Here is a 19,399-nt window from a genome sequence, read left to right as displayed (position 1 = left end):
TCAGTTTTAAGGCATTTATTTATTAATTATGGAGGGATTCAGATTTTTCCATTTACATGTATGAAGATGATATTAATCCATAATTATGATGAACATCAACATAGTACATAGAGTACATATTTTGCTTTAAAAATCAAGGGTTTATGTATGAAGTATTTGTGATTTTAGGCTATAGACAGAAATGACTTGTTTCTTTGCCCCAATGGAGACATTAAACATTTCTTTACCATTTCATTTATTATCACCATTCTGCACCTCAGAGACACTGATGTGATGCCATCAAGCAAAATGAATAAAGTAATCTATTTATTCGTAATGGAAACAGAAGGCAAACAAACCAGATGTTTGAGTTTATAATCTTTCAGCAGTAACAGTATTTCATTTTAATCACAGAAAAGTTGCAGGTAAATTTGTACATAACCATTCAGTACCACAGATCAACACATATCATATATAAATATCAGTACTTTCTTATATTGTTACTAGCCAACAGTACCACCTATTGACCAGTATGAGTAATTTACAGACTCATTTGGTATGAGCTGATTTTCACTTAAAGTGCTCATATTATGCTCATTTTCAGGTTCATAATTGTATTTAGAGGTTATATCAGAATAGGTTTCCATGGTTTAATTTTCAAAAAACACCATATTTTTGTTGTACTGCACATTGCTGCAGCTCCTCTTTTCACCCTGTGTGTTGAGCTCTCTGTTTTAGCTACAGAGTGAGGCATCACACTTCTCTTCCATCTTTGTTGGGAGTCGCACATGCGCAGTAGCTAGGTAAGGACTACCAGCCAGTCAGAAGCAGAGTATTAGGGCGTACCACACTAATAGCTAGGCGAGCATTATAACGTGTGTTACAAAGTGACGCACGTTTGTTACGGAAGTAAAGGCTGGACTACAACAGAGCTGTTTGGAGCAGTTTGTGAACAGTGTTTTCTGTTGGAGATGGTAAGTCCCTTTGGGGTGGACTTCGGGCTTTTTCACTTTGAAAACCTATAACATGCACAAAAAAGATATATAACACAATAAAGGAAAGAGGAAAGCCAAAAAGCATAATATGAGCACTTTAAGCTGCTCATGATGCAGCGTGACAGAAACCTAAACTGAGTTTGAATTTTTCACTTCTCTTGTAGTCAAATCCTCTCCAGACTGTGATAGAAACCAGTGTCTCTGCGGTGCTGTTGGACCGGCATGTTCTTCCTGGTGCTGCTGACCTTCTCCAGGTCGATCTCCACCAGCACCATGCCTGGCTTCTGCCCTCCGCAGTCGGCCAGCACCTCACCCCACGGGTCCACCGCCAGGGCGTGGCCATACGATGATCGCTTCTCGTGGTGCTGGCCGACCTGCGCCGCCGCCAGGACAAAACACTGGGTCTCGATTGCCCGTGCACGGAGTAAAACCTGGGAATAGATACATGTTGTGTTTGCTTGGGTTTATACATTATAGTTATCCTTTCATTGTAAGCATGAGTAATCCAAAAAAAAGAATGACGCATCCCACCTCCCAGTGAGCAGCTCCTGTTGCTTCAGTGAAGGCTGATGGGTATGTCAGAATCTCGGCCCCATGCCTTTGAAGAGCCAGCGATAACTCAGGGAATCTCAGATCATAGCAGATGCCCAGGCCAACCTGTGGCAGCAAAATAAAAATTGTCAAAACAAAGACACAGAACACGAACAGATCTTAATGTTAAACTACAGTTGGGAAGCCCAAAGTGGATTTAAAACAAGCCTGGAAATTTTCGCCATGAAATTCCATGATATCAAACATTATTTGAGAAAGAAAAAAATGTGTTTTTGTTTCTCCAAATTTAAAAAAACCTCTTTCTGTGTCTTACACAATCAAAACAATCAATTCAAGCCTAGGATGGTTTGACGACTTACAGCCAAAACTTACAATTTCTGATTTTAAAATGTGTTTCTTTCCAGTAAAGTGACTTCTTTCTTCAAATTATCCAGTCAAGAACACTTAGAGTGTTTGGGAATACCTCAACAGTTTGCTGGTCTATTTTGGACATTTCTATCATCAACAGTTTTCTGTGACAGTAGGTTTCTCAAACCAATCACCTAATATGAAAAATTCTTGTGCATTTACAGGCCAACTTGGTGATAATTATATGTCATAAAAAGACACCTTGCCGATAGGAGTTTGGACTGGAGACACAAGGGAGGGTCCAGGGATGGTGAAGGCACTTTCTTTAAGGGATACGTGTTTTTCTGGCAGTTCCACATCAAACAAATGGGACTTCCTGTAGACTGAAATGATGTCCCCTGTGGGTGCAATGGCAATGTTAGCATGTGTACCAAAAAGAATCATCAAGTGGAAAACATGGACTGTGGATCTTAAAAAGCATGTAGTAAACCCTTGAATTAATTTGGATCGTTTTTACGAGTGTGTTTCTGAGAGTGAGAAAATGTAAAGAGAGCTTGTTCAATAAGCAGTACCTTCATCATTAATTATGATGTGACTGTTGTAGATCCGTCTGTCAGAGACCCAATCATGTCCTCGTTCATGAAATCCTCCAAGAGACAGCCAGACTTCCAAATTTCTGGAAGAAGGAGAGGTTAAAATACCTGTTACCAATTATTCACATCTTTCTTACATGATATGTGAGACAATACAGAAGTAGATGCCTGCTGATGGATTCAGCCAATCTCACTTGGCTACCGAATACATATTTACACTATGTTACAATAAACGTACTGAACCTGGGCTGGTTCCTAAGCTCCAAATACTATGGCGCACACAAGCTCTCTTTCTTGTATTTGTTCATTAAGCCAACAGTACATTTTGTCACAAGAAAAGGTGAAGAAGCGGGAAGCAAAACTCTGTTGACTCTGTATAATTTTTTATCTCATGTACAAACATGTTTTTGCTTGGATGGAGCCAAAATGTGTAAGAGTAGTCAATCTTGCTCTTAGCCAGCAGCCTACTGAAAACTATCTTCCAGAAGTGTGGGACTGAACAGACATTTCTTTCAATGTGGGAAGCACATTGAGAGGAATAGAAATGAAGAAAAAAAAACTAGTTTGTCTACCTGGCCAGCTGAGTGTATTGTGAGATTGTGTCTCCAGTCAAGCTCTCAGACAGCGACAGCGTCTCCTCTCGACTGGATCCGATGTAGTCGAAGCCCTCGGGCAGGAAGACCATGCTGGCCCCTCGCTCCTTGGCTTCCTTCACCAGCTGTTTACAGGCAGAGAAGTTGGCCTCTTTGTCCGGGGTGGCTGTCACCTGGCACACTGCAACCACTGAGTGAGGTAAAGTCGACATCCTGCACGGAGAAGAGGTTGTTGACTATGTCCAGTGCACAGAAGCTGTATGACTGGCAAAGATCAGGACAATCATATGGTTAATCATGAACTGCACTAGTTATTCTGTTGTATATTCATTGTAGAATATTATACAGCTTTGCACCCATGATGATCTTACTAGGATATGGGGACATTTAAATGCAATATCTGAAATAAAAACTCTACGCCCTCTATTCATGCTGACTTCCATCATAGTCATTTATGTTTTGCAGATATGAACTTTACGGTCACAATACAAATGTAGTCTTTCTCATGAGTTCCTTGCTTAGAGGGCCAGCTGTTAGATATCAAAACAGTATATCCCTTTTTCAGAATAATACGCATACCTGTTTTGTAGCTTGATCTGTTTTCTCAAAGCTCGGACAGAGGCCAAATACTTCGCAGATGTTCCCAAAATGCACCTCACCGTGAACATTGGTCCAAGTGACTCAGACAGCGTCTCACCTTCCCTGTTTAACACAAGGTTGTGTTTACTGTACAGCAAACCATAGACAAAGATCAGCGGAGCTACTTTCTTCTCTGTTGTTTATCAGAGGATAGAAACCAGCATTAAGGCACACCACCTCCATCTGCTGGAGAGGGTTTTCTTTTGTCTGACGGTGTGTATAAAAGCAGTGTTGAGTGAAAATGTCCTCTTTTTATTGATACAAAATTAATCCCGCACTTGGGTTGTTATGTATTCCATTTTTCTGGAGACCACAGTCCGTGGTCATTTTGGAGGCTGTAGTTTGTGGTGCTGCTGAATATTGTATTGCATACTGAAAGGTGTTTCGATAATGTAGTTTCTAGGTGCCAGGCAGTGGTGGAAGTAACTAAGTACATTTACAAATATTGTGCTTTTTACTCCATTTACTCCATTGATTTGATCATTTTAGTTATTTTGCAGAATTAGATTAATAATACAAAATATAATCAACAGATACATTATGATGTATTATTACAGGTTAAATTAAGATATGACTATTAATCCCGGGGGGGGAATTCACAAGCTACCTAGCAGTATATAAAGTCATTCAAATCAGCTCCACTTTTACCACCTGCAGCCTACATACTAGATTGCTGGATTTTCACCATAGACTGTTATATATACAGTCTATGATTTTCACACAGGCACTCACATGAACTTGCTCTAAACATTCTGCCTGGGGTCCTTTCAAGCGCACCCTTCCAAGATGGCAGCCAACAGTTGCAGCACGGCTGGCAAATCCAGCAACAGCGCCGGTGGAAAACAGTCCGGCCCGTCAGCCGAGCAGGTACCCTCACCTTCACTTCAGGCTGCTTTAGTCGGTACACTCGTTGTCGTCGTTGCTCAGTCGTGTCCGGTGAAGCTAAAGCCGCTAATCTGACTCTCAGCTAGCCAAGGCTAACGCTAGCTCCCCCATCGCCATCATTCTGCTTTCTCACCACTTTTGATAACGAGTTTGTCGCTGGTTTGTGCTTCTAACAAACAGTTAAATAGAACTTAGGTGCATTTAAATTAGCATACGCCTCTATGGGATGGTGTGCTTTGGTGAATAGGTCTCGCCCAGTAAAAGTGTCGGAAGCTATTTTTATCAACGAAGACCACCCAACCCTGTTTTACTACTAACGTTACTACTATCAAGGTACACCAAGTATTCTTAAGTAAACGTAGAAGTACCACTATGTAATACTCTGTTATAAAAGTCCCGCATTCAAAATGCTGCTTCTGTAAACTATTAACGTTATCAGCAAAATATACTGAAAGTAGGGCTGCAAATATTGGTTTACATGTTTTAATGTCTGCCTATTATTTAATTAATACATTAATATTGGTGTGTATGGGTCTGTTAAATAAAAAAATGAATACAAAAATGAATACATGTTTAGTCTTTTAAATGTCAGAAAACGCATCACAATTTCCTACAGCCTAAATTGACAATCAAATTCCTTGTTTTTCCGAACCAACAGTCCAACACAGAGATATTATCATCGAATACTTCAAGAAAACCAGTCAATATTCACTCCGAGAGCCTAAAACCAGGGAGTATTTGGCATTTTTCAGACAGTTTGTTTTGTCTGAGCAACAGTCAGTAATCCAAACATGATGATTTACAGTGACATAGAGACAGTTTAAACTGGTGAATATTTAGTTTTTTGCTGTAATAATATAATAGTTTAGTCTTAGTTCTCAACTAAATCTAACAGTACAATATAAAAAAAATCAGTCCATACATTTTCAGAAATCCGTTTTTAGATTTACTGATTAATCGGTTAGTCACATATGTAAAATGATGACAAATGTCTATCACAGTTTACTTGATTTAAATAATCTGATCAACAGCCATACATCCAGAGTACTTGATTTGTAAAGATATACAGTGAAGAGCAGAAAGCACCTCGGCTTTTGTGAAGTTGTAACAATCGCGTGTATTTAAAATAATAACTTGTTTGAGTGATGATCACAACTGGAATTGTTTAATCGCTACAGTACTGAATCAAACTAAAATTGTTATACGTGACACAAGTGTGTTTGCGTGTGTGTCTGTTATGTTGCCGACGGTGTATTTTTGTGTGACAGGTGGTGGCGACATTTCAGAGGATGCGCCAGGAGCAGCGCAGTATGGCTTCTAAATCGGCAGAGTTGGAGATGGAGATCAACGAGCACAGGTTGGAAGCAGATGTTCCCACCTCTACAGCCTTTGATTCACTGTCTACTCATTTTATTTTAGATCAAGAAAGACATTTCCTATAACAATCTCCAGCTGACAGAGCCACCATAGATCTGATATTGCTGAGTCTGCATTAGCGTTGATATTTTGTTAACTCCAAACAATGTCGTAAAAATATGTCCTTAAGGCCCTGACGCACCAAGGAGGCCGTCGGCCAAAAGTTGGGCCGACTTTTGCGGTGTGTCCCGCACCGTCGCCACACGTCGGCTTTCGACTGGCTTTTTTTGGCCAATTCAACATGTTGAAAAAGCATGTTGAGATCAACATGTTGAATCGGTGTAGGAGGAATAGCCGAGCCATCTGATTGGCTGTTCAGCTTGAAAAACGGTAATGAGGAAAGCAAACATCTTTCATCTCATCTGATCAATCCAATACACACGCAGCTGTCAAAACTGGACAAAAATGACTTTTTGAATGTTCCTTCTAAAAAACACATTGGTCCGAACGATTGGAATAACAATAATCATTTTTGCACATTATGTCCTCAAGATGGCAAATGTATGTACAACAAGATACATAACTACTGGTGTGGGTGTATTCATTTCAACAATAACGTGTCTTTTAAAAGATCGACATATACCTACACATTACAAAATGAACTAATGTTAATAATAATAATGTTCTACCGTGAAATTTAATATAAAAACCGTAATGTTAGACCTCTCTCTGAACTGTGGTTGGTGCTACAGTAGATGAACCACGCTAACTAGCCAGGCTCTAAATTAGTCAAATGTAACCGCATAATGTTTCATTCACACGCTCTTGTCACATCGTAGGGAAGCACATTGCTATCGCCCGAGTGACAACTTTGTTCAGCTCATTTTGTGTGTAGCATGAAGGCGTTGTCAGACAGGCATGTTGGGTGGGTGGAAGTAGCAAGCTAACGTTAGCCAGCGGCAGCATGGTCCCTCCGCTCTTCACCATAAGAAGACTTATTTGCAGAGAGAACGAATGACAGCCCGGGAGAGGGACAGTCTGGTTAGCCATCTCCCGGTGTCAGCTGTCTTCCCGGTGGCGAGTGAAGCAGAGGGTTCCTGCCGCTGCGGATTCAGGCAAACCCTGTTTGGTTGTGGGTATCATAGCGACGTTTGTATCCGGTTTCCGTTTTTGAATGACGAATAGATTCCTCCCACACAGGCACTGAACATAAGCTTTAGTCTTGTCGGTGCGTTCAACTGCAAATTTTTAAACAAGACAAAGGCGACGCCACAGTCGGCCTGTGTCGCCACTAATTCTTGGCTGTCTGCTTGGGGTGTCGGGGCCTTTAGTCACAAATACAGCACAAGTTTCAGTTCAATTACAGTTACCAGACCAGAAAACTGACATGCTGAGTGGAACTTTTAAGTGTCATTTTTGTTTTTTTAACATCACTTTTTTTTTTTTATCCGTCCAGCTTAGTAATTGACACCCTGAGGGAAGTTGACCCTTCGAGGAAATGCTTTCGTCTAGTAGGAGGAGTGTTGGTGGAGAGGACGGTAAAAGAAGTTCTACCAGCCTTGGAAACCAACAAAGAACAGGTGATGGAGGAGAAAAGAAAATCAAATGTACTAGTACATTTTATCTTTCAAATTAGTACTGGATTGTTTAAATATCCATTTAAAGTAGATACTTGAAAGATCAACACTTTCCTTTAATAGCTGCATATATGTAGCCAGGTAATACCAAATAAGAAGACAACTTTGGGCACAAATCACAATGTTCATTTAGAAGTAAAGGTCTTCTTTTCTTCCCTTCTTCCCCATCACAGATCTCCAAAATAATCGAGTCCATCAACACACAGATGCAGACTAAAGGACGGGAGCTCACAGAGTACAGGGAACGCTACAACATCCGGTTGGTGGGAGAGGGTGAAGGAGAGGCACAAGGCCAGTCGGCAGCATCTTCCAGGGACAGCGAAGGAGGCGGTTCTAAAAGCGGAGCTGGCGTTTTAGTGTCATAGTTTGTAATAATAGAGGGCAAACTTAGGGCCTTATGATTTCTGCAGCACTGAAAGTAGAGTTGGAGTCACAAAATCTAGATTTCAAAATTCAACTTTTCACAGGATGAATTAGGTTTTGGAAATTGTTCTGCTGAACATATTAGTCTTGGTATTGAAGTACTTTGCAACAGGCAAACTCACTATCCGTACTGTTCTGCTTACATATGTGAATGTTAGTGTGTGTAAAACATTAAGGGTGTTTGTCTTACATCTGCCTTTCAGGGAAGCTGACTTCTTTTTTTTTTTTTTTTTTTTTTTTTTATGTGGCATAAATTAAACAATTCAATTCTGAGCACTTGTTTTAGTCTTACTCTCATTTACACGTGAGCAAGTAAATATTTTACTGCCTCAGATTACAGAAACTATTTTTTCCACGTAAGATAATTGTAAAATATAATGTAAGGTGCTGGTTTAAAATGTTAAAGTAAAAAAAATAGATGATTTGAAATGCCTAGAACATACAAGACTTATGAGTGCACACAGCTATTAAACAAAACTAGATTACAGTGCATTTTTAAGTAAATGCGCTTTTGCCTTTTGGATTTTGGACTAACAACTTAGAAATTAGAAAGCTGATTTCATAGGGCCCTAAAATAGGTTGAACTTTGCATAAGTCACCCTTGCCAAGGCAGTACAGGTCCTGGAAGGCATTTTGACAACGTGTCATGAGCATGAACAAGATATTATACAGTAAACATGTCACTATAGATCAAAATGACTGTCAGCTTTACTCACCCTTTTTCTATGAAACATGTTATCACAACTCATAATTGTCTCCACAAGCCATGCACAGAACGGCTGCTGATTTATAGTCATCATATGAGGTCAGTTGTTCTTCAGTGGTTATTAAAGCTCACTTTATGATGTGACAAGAAGTCAGTGCTACCACAACCTTAATAAAGCCCATTCATTGAAAACAAAAAAGTTGTCATATTCTTTCTGATCGGTAGCACATGTTTGAGCTTGGTTAAATTCATTTGTTAACTCAGTCTAAACTGAGGAAACGCAGCCTAGGACCTGATGTGGGCTGTCTGCACTGTTCATGTAGTTGTAAAGACAAAAATGTTTTTGTTTATGGTCATGAATTAAAGAATGTCACAATTGTGCTTTTTTTGTATAGTGTCTTAAATCCTTGTTACTGTATGCCACAAAGCCCTTACTGACATCACCGCTGTAACTTTTTTTTTAGTAAAACTAACTATTCAAGCTGTATCCCATGCATGTCTGTGGTAGATTTCATGTCAAGATTGCAAAAATGTAATGAGACCTGTGGATTGCAAATAATGCAGTCAAATTAAATTGGGGTTGACTGATTTCCATATGTCTTTGTCCTAGATTTGTCTGTCTGCACTGGTGGATGAAAATTAAGCTCTAATAGATATTTTATACAGCCACGGCCTTTGCTTACATTATTTATATTAGGCATAATTTATTCATACATTCATAGTTTTCTGGGGGATTAAGGAAATGGGATTTTTTTAAATGACTCACCTTTTATAAGTATACCTTGAGCAAGGCACTTTGCCACTAATTCTACCACACAGGCTATTATTTGTTAGTGCAAGACATATCCTGTTAAAATCTAGGCTTTGCATTTACATGTGTAGGGCTGTAAGATAGCAGCGACTTGCAATGATACCTTTTTGTTGGTTTCTGGAAAATGTTAGTTATAGGACGCCCCTCTATTTATTTGTTTTGATGACTAGAAAAACTATGCTGACACTGTACGCCATATCTATCTATATAAAGGTCTGATGGTCCATTCACATTTGATCATTTTTTTTGCAAAATATGACTTTATAACAGTAAAACACTAGACATATGTTGTACGATTTAACAAAAAAAAAATGGATATCGACGAGGATGGGATTCGAACCCACGCGTGCAGAGCACAATGGATTAGCAGTCCATCGCCTTAACCACTCGGCCACCTCGTCTTATGGACTCCCTATTTTCCTCAAGTAGTTATTTATAGAAAGATATTATGTTGATTGTTATTGTTTACGATCATTTCGCGTACATTCAACGCCCTCGCTCTCACGTAAATTAATTAGTGACAATAGCCCTTTATTCTCACGAGGGACCGTTAGCATTAGTTCAGCTAGCAGTGCTACAGGAACAAATTCGGTGGCGCCTTTACTCCCGACATTACGGTTACTTGTGGACATGCGCCGCTGTCGCAGCAGCAGCAAAGCAGAAGGGTAACGTTGTTTTTTGATGGAGATCAAAGAAACTACATTATATTCGTCGTTTTATTCGTGCTGTCGATGGCCGTATGAAAACCGGGGCAGTTATGCCACTAATCAGCAAAATATACAAGTATTCGTTGCCTTTCCAGCCAAATCTGCGAGGCTGCAGTGTTAGCATTGTGATAGCAATGTAGGTAATGTTAGCTGGGACGCCTGGACCGAACTAGCCAGCACTCAAGGAAACAGCAGCCTGCTCCGGTGTTTGGACCTGCGTCGTGTACACTAGTTGGCCAGTTTAAGTTTCTCTGGAATGCATCTCTCCAAGAAATGTTCCGTCTTCAAAGTGGTGCTGAGTGCTCTGATGATAGTGGCGCTCCTGCAGCTAATATACCTGTCTTTCTTATCCAAGTTTCACGGTAAGCAGCAGCGGTACCGATACTCTGAGCTCTTTGGAGGCTCTGGGGGCAAGAAAAATGGGCACCCGGAGAAAAACTCGCGGAAGGAGCGTCTGAGGTACTCGCTGTCTACTGGTGGGATCTTTGACAACAGTGGTCAGTACCGGGTGTACAAGAACTTGATTAAAAGTGATTTCACCACAAATCAGAAACCAGGGTCCGACCCCAGCTCCAATGTCCTGGCTTTAGCCACACACACAACCATCAACAACCTGCATCACCTGGAATCTCTTCTGGGAAGGTGGCAAAACCCTCTCTCTGTGGCCATATTCGCACATGGACAAGATGTCAAGTTTGCCACAGCTCTGGTCTATGCTCTCAGCTTCTTCTGCCCTCAGATTCAATCTCTGGTGGACTTCCATTTGGTCTGCCTCTCTGGGGAGATGGCCAGTTTCCCTGAGCAGGACCGTGAGCATTTTGCAGGGCTTGAGGACTGTGCCTCTGTGTTCTCCAGACTGGAGACCCACAGGGATACATACAAGAACTATGCCATCAGTGGAAACGTCTCCTACCCCAACAATCTTCTTCGTAACGTTGCCCGGGGTGGCACAGAGTCCTCCTACATCCTGGTCATTGACATCGACATGATGCCGAGCGCTGACCTGCACCAGCAGTTCTTGGCCCTCATCATGAGGCGTGAGTCAATTAGTGATGAGGTATTTGTGTTGCCTGCCTTTGAGATCCGCCACGCCCGGAAGATGCCTGCCAACAAGGCAGAGTTGGTTCAACTCTACCAGGTCGGTGAGGTCCGTCCTTTTTATGAAGAGCTGTGCCCTCGTTGTCAAGCCCCCACAAACTACTCACAGTGGGTTAACAGCCACGTTAGTGGGACGGGAACCCTAGAGGTTGCCTACACACTCACCTGGGTGGACCCCTGGGAGCCTTTCTACATCGGGCCCCACACTGTGCCCCTCTATGATGAGAGCTTCAAGCAATATGGCTTCAATCGTATCAGCCAGGTTTGTATACATTTCAACATTTATGTGTGAAAGTTGACTTTTGACTTGAAATCCTAGTTTGATTACAAAAAACCAACTCAAGGTCCACATACCAGCTAAGGAAGACAAACGAATGAAAAGGCAGAACCAATAAGTCACTTTATTATCATCAAATCCCACGAAAAGACCAAAACCAACAAAGCACTGGAACGTCTTGTAATAGTTTCTGACAATAGGGAAAGTTGACAATAAGAAAAATATAGAATTTCACCAGCCTTGTTCATTCAGTCTCTTTCAACCACAATTCATTTGAGTACATTTTCATTCTGGGAAGAACATTGTCGAGCTCGAAAGACATGGAGATTTACCAAGCCGTAAAGGTCTAATGAAAGACACTTGAGTTGCATTATGGGAAACGTAAGATCCAGTGTTTTTGGAGTTTGATCCACTCTCAGGACTCAAAGTCAGGATATCTCGGCCTCTGCTGCCACAGTTTTAAACTCTCGCAGTTCCCCCCAACTTTATGAAAGCACAATACTGAATCAGTAGGATGCTGATTTATTTCTATGGCAACATCTCTACACCCTTGTCCATCTCACCTCCCTTTACCCTGTCTTTCTGGCACGTCTTAACTCATCTAATGATGAATGCTGTCCAAACTATACCTTTTACCTTATTCATTACATCTCCCTGACCTTGCTCTACCAATGTTCCATGCCATATTTATATATAACCTATTTCATCTCTTACTCCTTGTTTCCCCTTTTGTCCTTGCTGTCACCTTTTTTCTCACCTTTCTGCGCTCTGCACAATCTGTCTCGTCTCATCACTTCCCACTTCCACGTCTGTCGTCTCATCTTGTCTTTGTCGTCTCCCTCCAGGCCTGCGAGCTTCACGTGGCCGGATACAAGTTCTCGGTGCTGAGCTCAGCCTTCGTGGTACACCGGGGCTTCAAGATCCAGGGGGAGTTCCACGCCAGGAAGGACGAGGAGAATAAACGCAACCGGGTTCTGTTTCGCAGCTTCAAAGAGGGCCTGAAAACCAAATACCCATCCTCCAATCGACGGTGCTGAAACAAGATGAGGACTAATACATCCTGCCTCTATCAGTCTCTAATCAGTCTTCTGCAGAAATGATGGATGTACATTGTTCATTTGAACCAGATTTAGCTTCCAGTCAGGCTCTCCTCCGCCTAAAACGTCCTAGTTTTTTTCTTAGATTTTTTGTGATGACAGCACAGTATGAGTTCAGTCTAATTCAACTCTTGGGTTTATTTCAAGTCCCTTTAAAAGTGAACAGCAGGGACATGTTCTTTGGGGATTTTTGAGAGCCTCCTGCTAGTTGGGACTGAAAGTAAGAAATGATCATTCAAGACTGACAAAACTGGCGAGCGACTTTTTGAATCAAATGCAAATCCAAAATCTAGATGCCATTTGATCAACAGTAATGTAGCACACAAGGTACATTTTCAAAATATTTTTGAGCTTGTCCAGACACAAATGTGACTGCAAGATTCAGTCTACCTATTCACGCCGAAAGATCTTCTAAGAAACAAAAGACCTAATTTCACTTTATGTACTGAAACGGTTCACAGGTTCTACATTTCATTCGACAGCTGATCTGAAATTGCCTTGTTCCTCAAAGTCCAACTGAAATCACATTTAGTTATCCCTTTTTGCTGTCAAAAGCAATGTCAAATGTATAGTTGATAGTTTTTATTATATAAAAAAAGGGTATTTCTATCCCAAAGATAGAACTGATGTTGCAAATATGGTTTAAAATGAAACAAAATGACTGGCTGTATGATTAGGAATCAATGATGTTGTCTGACCACCAGGTGGCAACAGGCTCTAGAGTGTTAAGTGCAGAGTTGCAGTGTGTATGTATGTGTGTGTGTGTGTGTGTATATATATATATATATATATATATATATATATATATATATATATATATATATATATATATATGTATATGTATATATATGTATATGTATATATATATATATATATTTTAGTCTGAAGTGAGTGTTTGAAAACACTATAGAGCAGAACACAGGGATTACACAACACCAGTCTTGTTTGGCGCTCAGGGGGATCTGAATTTACTCCGCGCCACAACTATCAGCACATTTCAGACATTCTAATTACCCTGTGAGTCCTTGTTCTTGCCGCAAACTGTCTGAAAAGAGATTACTCACAAGTCATGAGGACAACAAAGCACTGGGAAACTTTACATAGAACAATGTACAACACTATGATTTTGCCAGCACTGTGGGAAACTACTGTATTATAACACGATTGATCTGACGCTGTCAGTCGGTTAGATAATCTAGAGTTAGGGGTTTTCTCCTGAAGTAGACTATATGATGGGGCCAGTGGGCTACAGGTAGACATGTAGCATGGTTAAAAATACTGCACATTGTAAATGTAAACCACGAACAAAAGCAGTCTGTGTTGTCAAAAAGGATTTCTGTGGAATTGTCCATCTCAACACCACTAGAAACCGACTGATCTTAAACTCTTGTATTATTCTGTAACCTACTGGTACATTCAGCACATACAGTATTAAACCTTGACTACCACTCTTGTCATATAAACAGCATATGTACTGCAAATTATGCATATACAAAAAAATGTTTGGTTAGTTTTAAGTGTTGATATGTAACTGTGGATTTTAAGGAGATTTAGACACGTTTTCCCTCCTTACTTGTCGTGTTTATGATCTATTTATTGTGAAATGTTTCCTTTCAACTGGAATTGGTTGAACCTTTTTTGACTCCAAGCAGGAAAACTGTAGCATGGAATTGTGTTGTTTGTTATGGAACATTTTTACTTTAGAACCACTATATTGTTATTTGGTATTTTGGAAGTGAGATCAATTTCAACAAATGATCTTGTGTGATGATGTGATGCTTTACTTTTTTTGTATTTATTTTTTCTTTTGTGTTAAAATATAATGCCCAATATGTTTTGTTGAATTTCTATTAAACCTACTGGGTGACTGTTATTTGACCCATAACTGTTACTCATTGTCCTTTTAATTATTATACAAGATACAGTCAGTAGTTACAACTACCGAACAACATCCCCAGTCATCAGGAAGCTCTTTGAGCACTTTGGAAATCCAATCAGTTAACTTCACCAGAGGCATTTGTAATGACAAGTAATCTCAGCAGTGTTTCTTAAATAGGAGGCGAAGAGTCAAAGGGCAGGACAGGCCAGGAACTACAGAGCTTAATGTCGAGAAACATGTTCATAACTAACAGAATGCATCAGATTTTACTCCTTACTTACTTACTCCTATCAGTAGGAGTATCATTTACCAAGCACTTGACACAGTTGACATGAAACTGTGGTGTAACATAGCTTAAGATAGGGGTTTAAAGTCATCCCTGCACCAATAGCATGTAGTTGGTGATTACGGGGTGAGTCGGGATAGCATCCAATTAAAAGCTCCTATTAAGTAATTAAGATCTGTATTAAAGTGGACTTTAAGGAGTTCTCAGTAAGGTTCCTGTTTGATATGAATTACTTCTGTAATGGGGTCCAAACAGCTACACCTCCCGAGTAAACGGCTAATATTTATTTCTGAAAAACCTTTCAATATATCCTATTCATTATCTCTGTACGACAAAAGTTTTAAAAAGTTTACTATATCTATCGGTGTTTGCTTAACTTTAAAGTTGCCCATGTGCTGATCGGTGAAGCCATCTGTTAGTGAAGAAGAGCACGTGTGACATTTGCCACTTGAAAACTTGTCCAAGGCACTGTGGCATTTTGTGCCTAAGCCTGCATTATCGGGTTAAATGTTGAGCCAGGCATGCGAGAGCTCGTTGCACGCAAATCCATGCTTTGGCTTTAGACGAACTTTAGTTGGACGCACCTAATCATCATCCACCTGATCAACTTGTGTGTTGTTTGTAAATATCTATCACTTTTACTTTCTGGTCTATTTATCACACCTTCATCTCCAAACATGTGCTCTTACTTCAACGTACAAGCATGTACTGGCCAAATTTTAAAAAAAATACATTTTTAGGAAGATTATTCACTCATCTAAAAATAGCTTTGCCCTGTATTGTTATCTAACCCTTTTCCACTCTCCTTAGAGCTACATGAAGACTTTTTCTTACAAGGTTTATGTAAAAATACTCAAATTAAAAATACTACTTAGTTATTTTCCTGCAACATACAAGTCCTTGAATGAGCTGTTGGTTTTCATCCAAAAAAAAATAAAAAATACTACTCATGTTTCTTCTACCCATGGTGTTCTTCTCCCCATTTCCCCCTGTCCTAGGAGTTAATAATGTGGCAGAAGGTGCAGAAATGTTAGGGGGGGGTGGCTTGCGTGGATCAGGAGAGGCAGGTTTGGTGAGGTAAAGTGGGGTTATATCGACAGCTTTGGGGGAATGGAGGCTTATCTGGGTCAGAGAGCTTTACGACATAAGCAATTAGGACTGCCCTCTCTTGTGTACGCTAGCAGGAGGGAGGCCTCCCGCCATCTAGATTAGCCGCCCTGCTAAAGCCAGGAGAGCTCCACGGCTTCTGGACGGTGGAGGGAACCAGCTGGAGGGTGAGATGAGTAGGCGGTGGGGGGTTCCTCGAGAGGGAGGGAGGAAAGGATGAGGGCAACAAGAGCAAGAGGTCAACATGCAGGCGTTGTAGACATACAGGCCCTTCTGGGTCAGTGGATGGGTGACTAATGAAGGAGTCAATGACCCATACTGATGAAAGGAATTTGCAAAATAAAAATGTGGTTTGTCCACTGTAGCATGTTTAAAAGCAGTTTGAATAGAAAAGGACTATAGAGGATGTTTATGCCACTCAGCTTAACATCAGTGATTTCTTCTAATGAGCCACTTGACTGGAAGGATTTGCAAGTGATTAGGCCAAATGGTTTAGATAAATGGTTGAAGAGACCTTTACAATTAATCAATGAAAGATTTGTTAACTGAAGTGTCTCAAAGGGGATTTAGAATATATCAGAATACTAACTTACAAATAGGTTACAATTACACAATTGTGTATTTTTTCCGCACAATAGCTTTCAGCAGCACTATAACGAATGTCTCTCACCCAAAATATAAATATTAGTGGGTGGGCATAAAAATCAACATTTAACTGCTACTCCCCAAACTTTGAGGTAAGACACATTACATGATCAGTTAATGTTAATGTTTTTAATTAATCAATAAATTGCTCTATTGAATGTCAGAAAACAGTGAAATACGGCAGTCACAATTTCCTAGATTTCAAGATATCTCCTATTTGATTATATTGTTCAACCAACCATCCAAAATCCAAACATATTACAATATTACACTTTATAATGACAGAAAACAGAGATAAGCAGCAAATATTCACATTTGAGTCATCGACTAATAGTTACAGCATTAGAAAACTGTGGGTTGAAGTCCCAGTTAACAGCTGCAAGTAACGTTCAATGTTCAAGAGCCTGGTTTCACATCCTCAAATGTCTTGTTTTGTCCAACAAATAGACAAAAAAACAAATATGTTGAATTTATAATGATATAAAACAGAGAATCTAGAATATTCTACAATGCCTCCACCTTGCTTTTTTCCTTTACCTCCCCTCTTCTCTTCCTCATACGTGTGAAGTGTGTGATGGTGATTACATGCAGGTGAACATGGACACAGGCTACAACAGATTGTAACCACACGCTGAGCACGTCAGCCATCCGTTTCACTTAAACAAGTGTAGGCTTAACTACCATCAATGCCAGCTTTGGGAGAAGTTTACCTGTCCGCTTACTGAAAAAAAGCCTCTAAGGCAAAGGGCACGCATCACTCTCCCAGACTGACCGCATTTTAAATGTATCCCGCTAAAGCCAGACTATACGGACTGGAATACCGAAGTAATGAGACGTGACACTGCCCGGGGGAAAGAAAAGGAGGCCTAACAGATATAGGTAATCCTTCTCACCAAGCTCTTAGCCTCCCACCCCTGCCTTACAGGAACTCAGCGGGAAACGACACAGTAGTCGTGTATACACACACACACACACACACACACACACACACACACACACACACACACACAAAGGTGAGTAAGCATTAAAGGTCATCTTACATACAGCTTACATAGAAGCTATGTCATGCCGTGCTGCAGAAATTTACACACCCCACAAAATGAAGCACTATCACAACCACACATTGGTGTGGTGAGTTAATTCTAATTTAAATCGCTGAAGGATTTCACTGCTACCATCATGCCTTGCTACTGCTGTGATGGAGACCAAATCAAATGTTTTTTTTTCCTTACTTAATGTAAAAAAAATCTATCAAAAGTAGCACTAGAAATTTAAGTTAAATGATTTTACTAAAAATAAACTGCTTTGATATCAACCAGTCTGACCACTTACTCTAGTTAATATACTTAATATAGCAGTTGTAATACATGAGATTAAGTGGGATTTATATGGCAGATTAAATTTCAGTTGAGCGGTCAGCCTTTGTATCAAAGGATCACACATGACAAAATCAATATAAGCTAGTAGTGAAGGGTGACTATTTGTTGTCACTACTTGTTTTGTGAGTGTTTGCAGGTGCATATAAAAACACTTGTTGAACCACAGTCAGTGCTACCAAAGTCAATGGGAGAATTAGTGAATATCCTTTCTAGCTCCTGTTTGCAAAATGCTTCATTAACATTAGGCAACATACATTCTACACAAAACTGCTCTGCCTGTGCAATCCTGCTTTGACTGAAATATTAACCAGCAAAACACACACACACACACACACACACACACACACACACAAAGCTTAAATACCAAATGAACAAGAGTCAATGACAATGGCATTGACTCTTTATGATTATTGACATAATTATAAAGCAGTACATCTTATATGGCCCTCTGGAAGAAATTGGTGTACAGGACTCCACGCTGTCATAAAGAAAACAAAGTGCTTAGTGCTCGCTATATTGTTTCTTAATGTGTTCATAGTTTTGTAATTAATTTAGACCAATACTGACACATTTACTTTTCTTTATATTTACTCGCCGACAATATACATGTTTAACTCCATTAGTTTTTACAGCCAGACTTACGAAACAAGAGGCACTGTTAATTTGTTTTTCAAAAAAATGCAATCTTTTGTTTCCCAGCTGTATTGAAAATCTACTGAGTTGTGACCAAAACCATAGTGCGTATCGAATAATGAATTTTGTGTACTATTCCACTTCCCAATTATTGTTTTCCTTTTAGTGGATGTCCATCTCATATTCATCTGAGTTCCTCATACGGAGGTTTTTTGTAATTGTAGAAATTTACAAATTACATTTCATTGAGCACACAGCCCAAATGTACTGCATTGAATTAGTTTACAGAAAGATCAGAGTGCAAGTTCAGCCACAAAACAGGAGAACCAGTACAAACTGTGTCATGCTTCAACAGTTCCAGTTAAGGTACTTCCTGCAAGAAGAAAATGCACTTTTACCTTTTTTTCCAGTGCTTAAACTAAGGAAACTACTGTATTGGTAACAGTAACAGTATGGCACAAATCCCTATAAACAATTGTTACACAAAATACTCAGGGGGGGAAACACACGCCTTTAACACACTACTCTCTCTCTCACGATTGATGGGTCATGACAAAATTGTCCATAGTGGCCCGCCCATGCAGACATGTACCCTTGTCTTGCAATCCCATGTTCCCGAATTCTCCTAAAATCCTCCTCCCAATGCTTCTTCCCACCTGACAGCTGCGCAGCCTTTCAGTCGAGGATGGGCTGGGCCGGGCCAACCAGAGAGGATCAGGGGGACGCAAGTTACCAAAGCAGGAATTAATGAGCATTATAGTATTAGGTAAGAAT

General features: G+C 40.1%; 3 protein-coding genes and 1 non-coding gene across 5 annotated transcripts; 2 read left to right on the top strand and 2 right to left on the bottom strand.

Moving 5' to 3' along the window:
• nit1 (nitrilase 1) lies at positions 1-3,851 on the bottom strand. 2 transcript variants are annotated; one of them, XM_078275902.1, is made up of 6 exons: positions 3,640-3,851; positions 3,040-3,273; positions 2,447-2,550; positions 2,136-2,272; positions 1,506-1,631; positions 1-1,405 (listed from the first exon to the last, which is right to left on the bottom strand). In XM_078275902.1, the coding sequence occupies exons 1-6, from the start codon at positions 3,726-3,728 to the stop codon at positions 1,139-1,141; spliced, it is 957 nt and encodes a 318-aa protein (XP_078132028.1). In that variant the 5' UTR covers positions 3,729-3,851; the 3' UTR covers positions 1-1,138. The 2 variants fall into 2 exon arrangements, with proteins under 2 accessions (XP_078132028.1, XP_078132029.1); XM_078275903.1 differs by having other exon boundaries at positions 3,040-3,324; positions 3,640-3,731.
• A 608-nt stretch (positions 3,852-4,459) lies between these two features.
• On the top strand, positions 4,460-9,087 carry pfdn2 (prefoldin subunit 2). Its single transcript, XM_078275904.1, has 4 exons — positions 4,460-4,566; positions 5,853-5,941; positions 7,397-7,520; positions 7,751-9,087. The coding sequence occupies exons 1-4, from the start codon at positions 4,486-4,488 to the stop codon at positions 7,940-7,942; spliced, it is 486 nt and encodes a 161-aa protein (XP_078132030.1). The 5' UTR covers positions 4,460-4,485; the 3' UTR covers positions 7,943-9,087.
• Positions 9,088-9,836: 749 nt separating this feature from the next.
• trnas-gcu (transfer RNA serine (anticodon GCU)) lies at positions 9,837-9,918 on the bottom strand. Its single transcript has one exon. It is a non-coding gene; the product is annotated as a tRNA-Ser (tRNA).
• A 209-nt stretch (positions 9,919-10,127) lies between these two features.
• b4gat1 (beta-1,4-glucuronyltransferase 1) lies at positions 10,128-13,455 on the top strand. The gene is made up of 2 exons (XM_078276395.1): positions 10,128-11,584; positions 12,445-13,455. Exons 1-2 carry the CDS (start codon positions 10,481-10,483, stop codon positions 12,634-12,636), a joined length of 1,296 nt encoding a protein of 431 aa, XP_078132521.1. The 5' UTR covers positions 10,128-10,480; the 3' UTR covers positions 12,637-13,455.
• Positions 13,456-19,399: the final 5,944 nt, after the last annotated feature.

Source organism: Sander vitreus, chromosome 19 (assembly GCF_031162955.1).
Source record: "Sander vitreus isolate 19-12246 chromosome 19, sanVit1, whole genome shotgun sequence".
Classification (NCBI taxonomy): Eukaryota; Metazoa; Chordata; class Actinopteri; order Perciformes; family Percidae; genus Sander; species Sander vitreus.
This window is presented reverse-complemented; position numbering and strand designations above follow the sequence as displayed.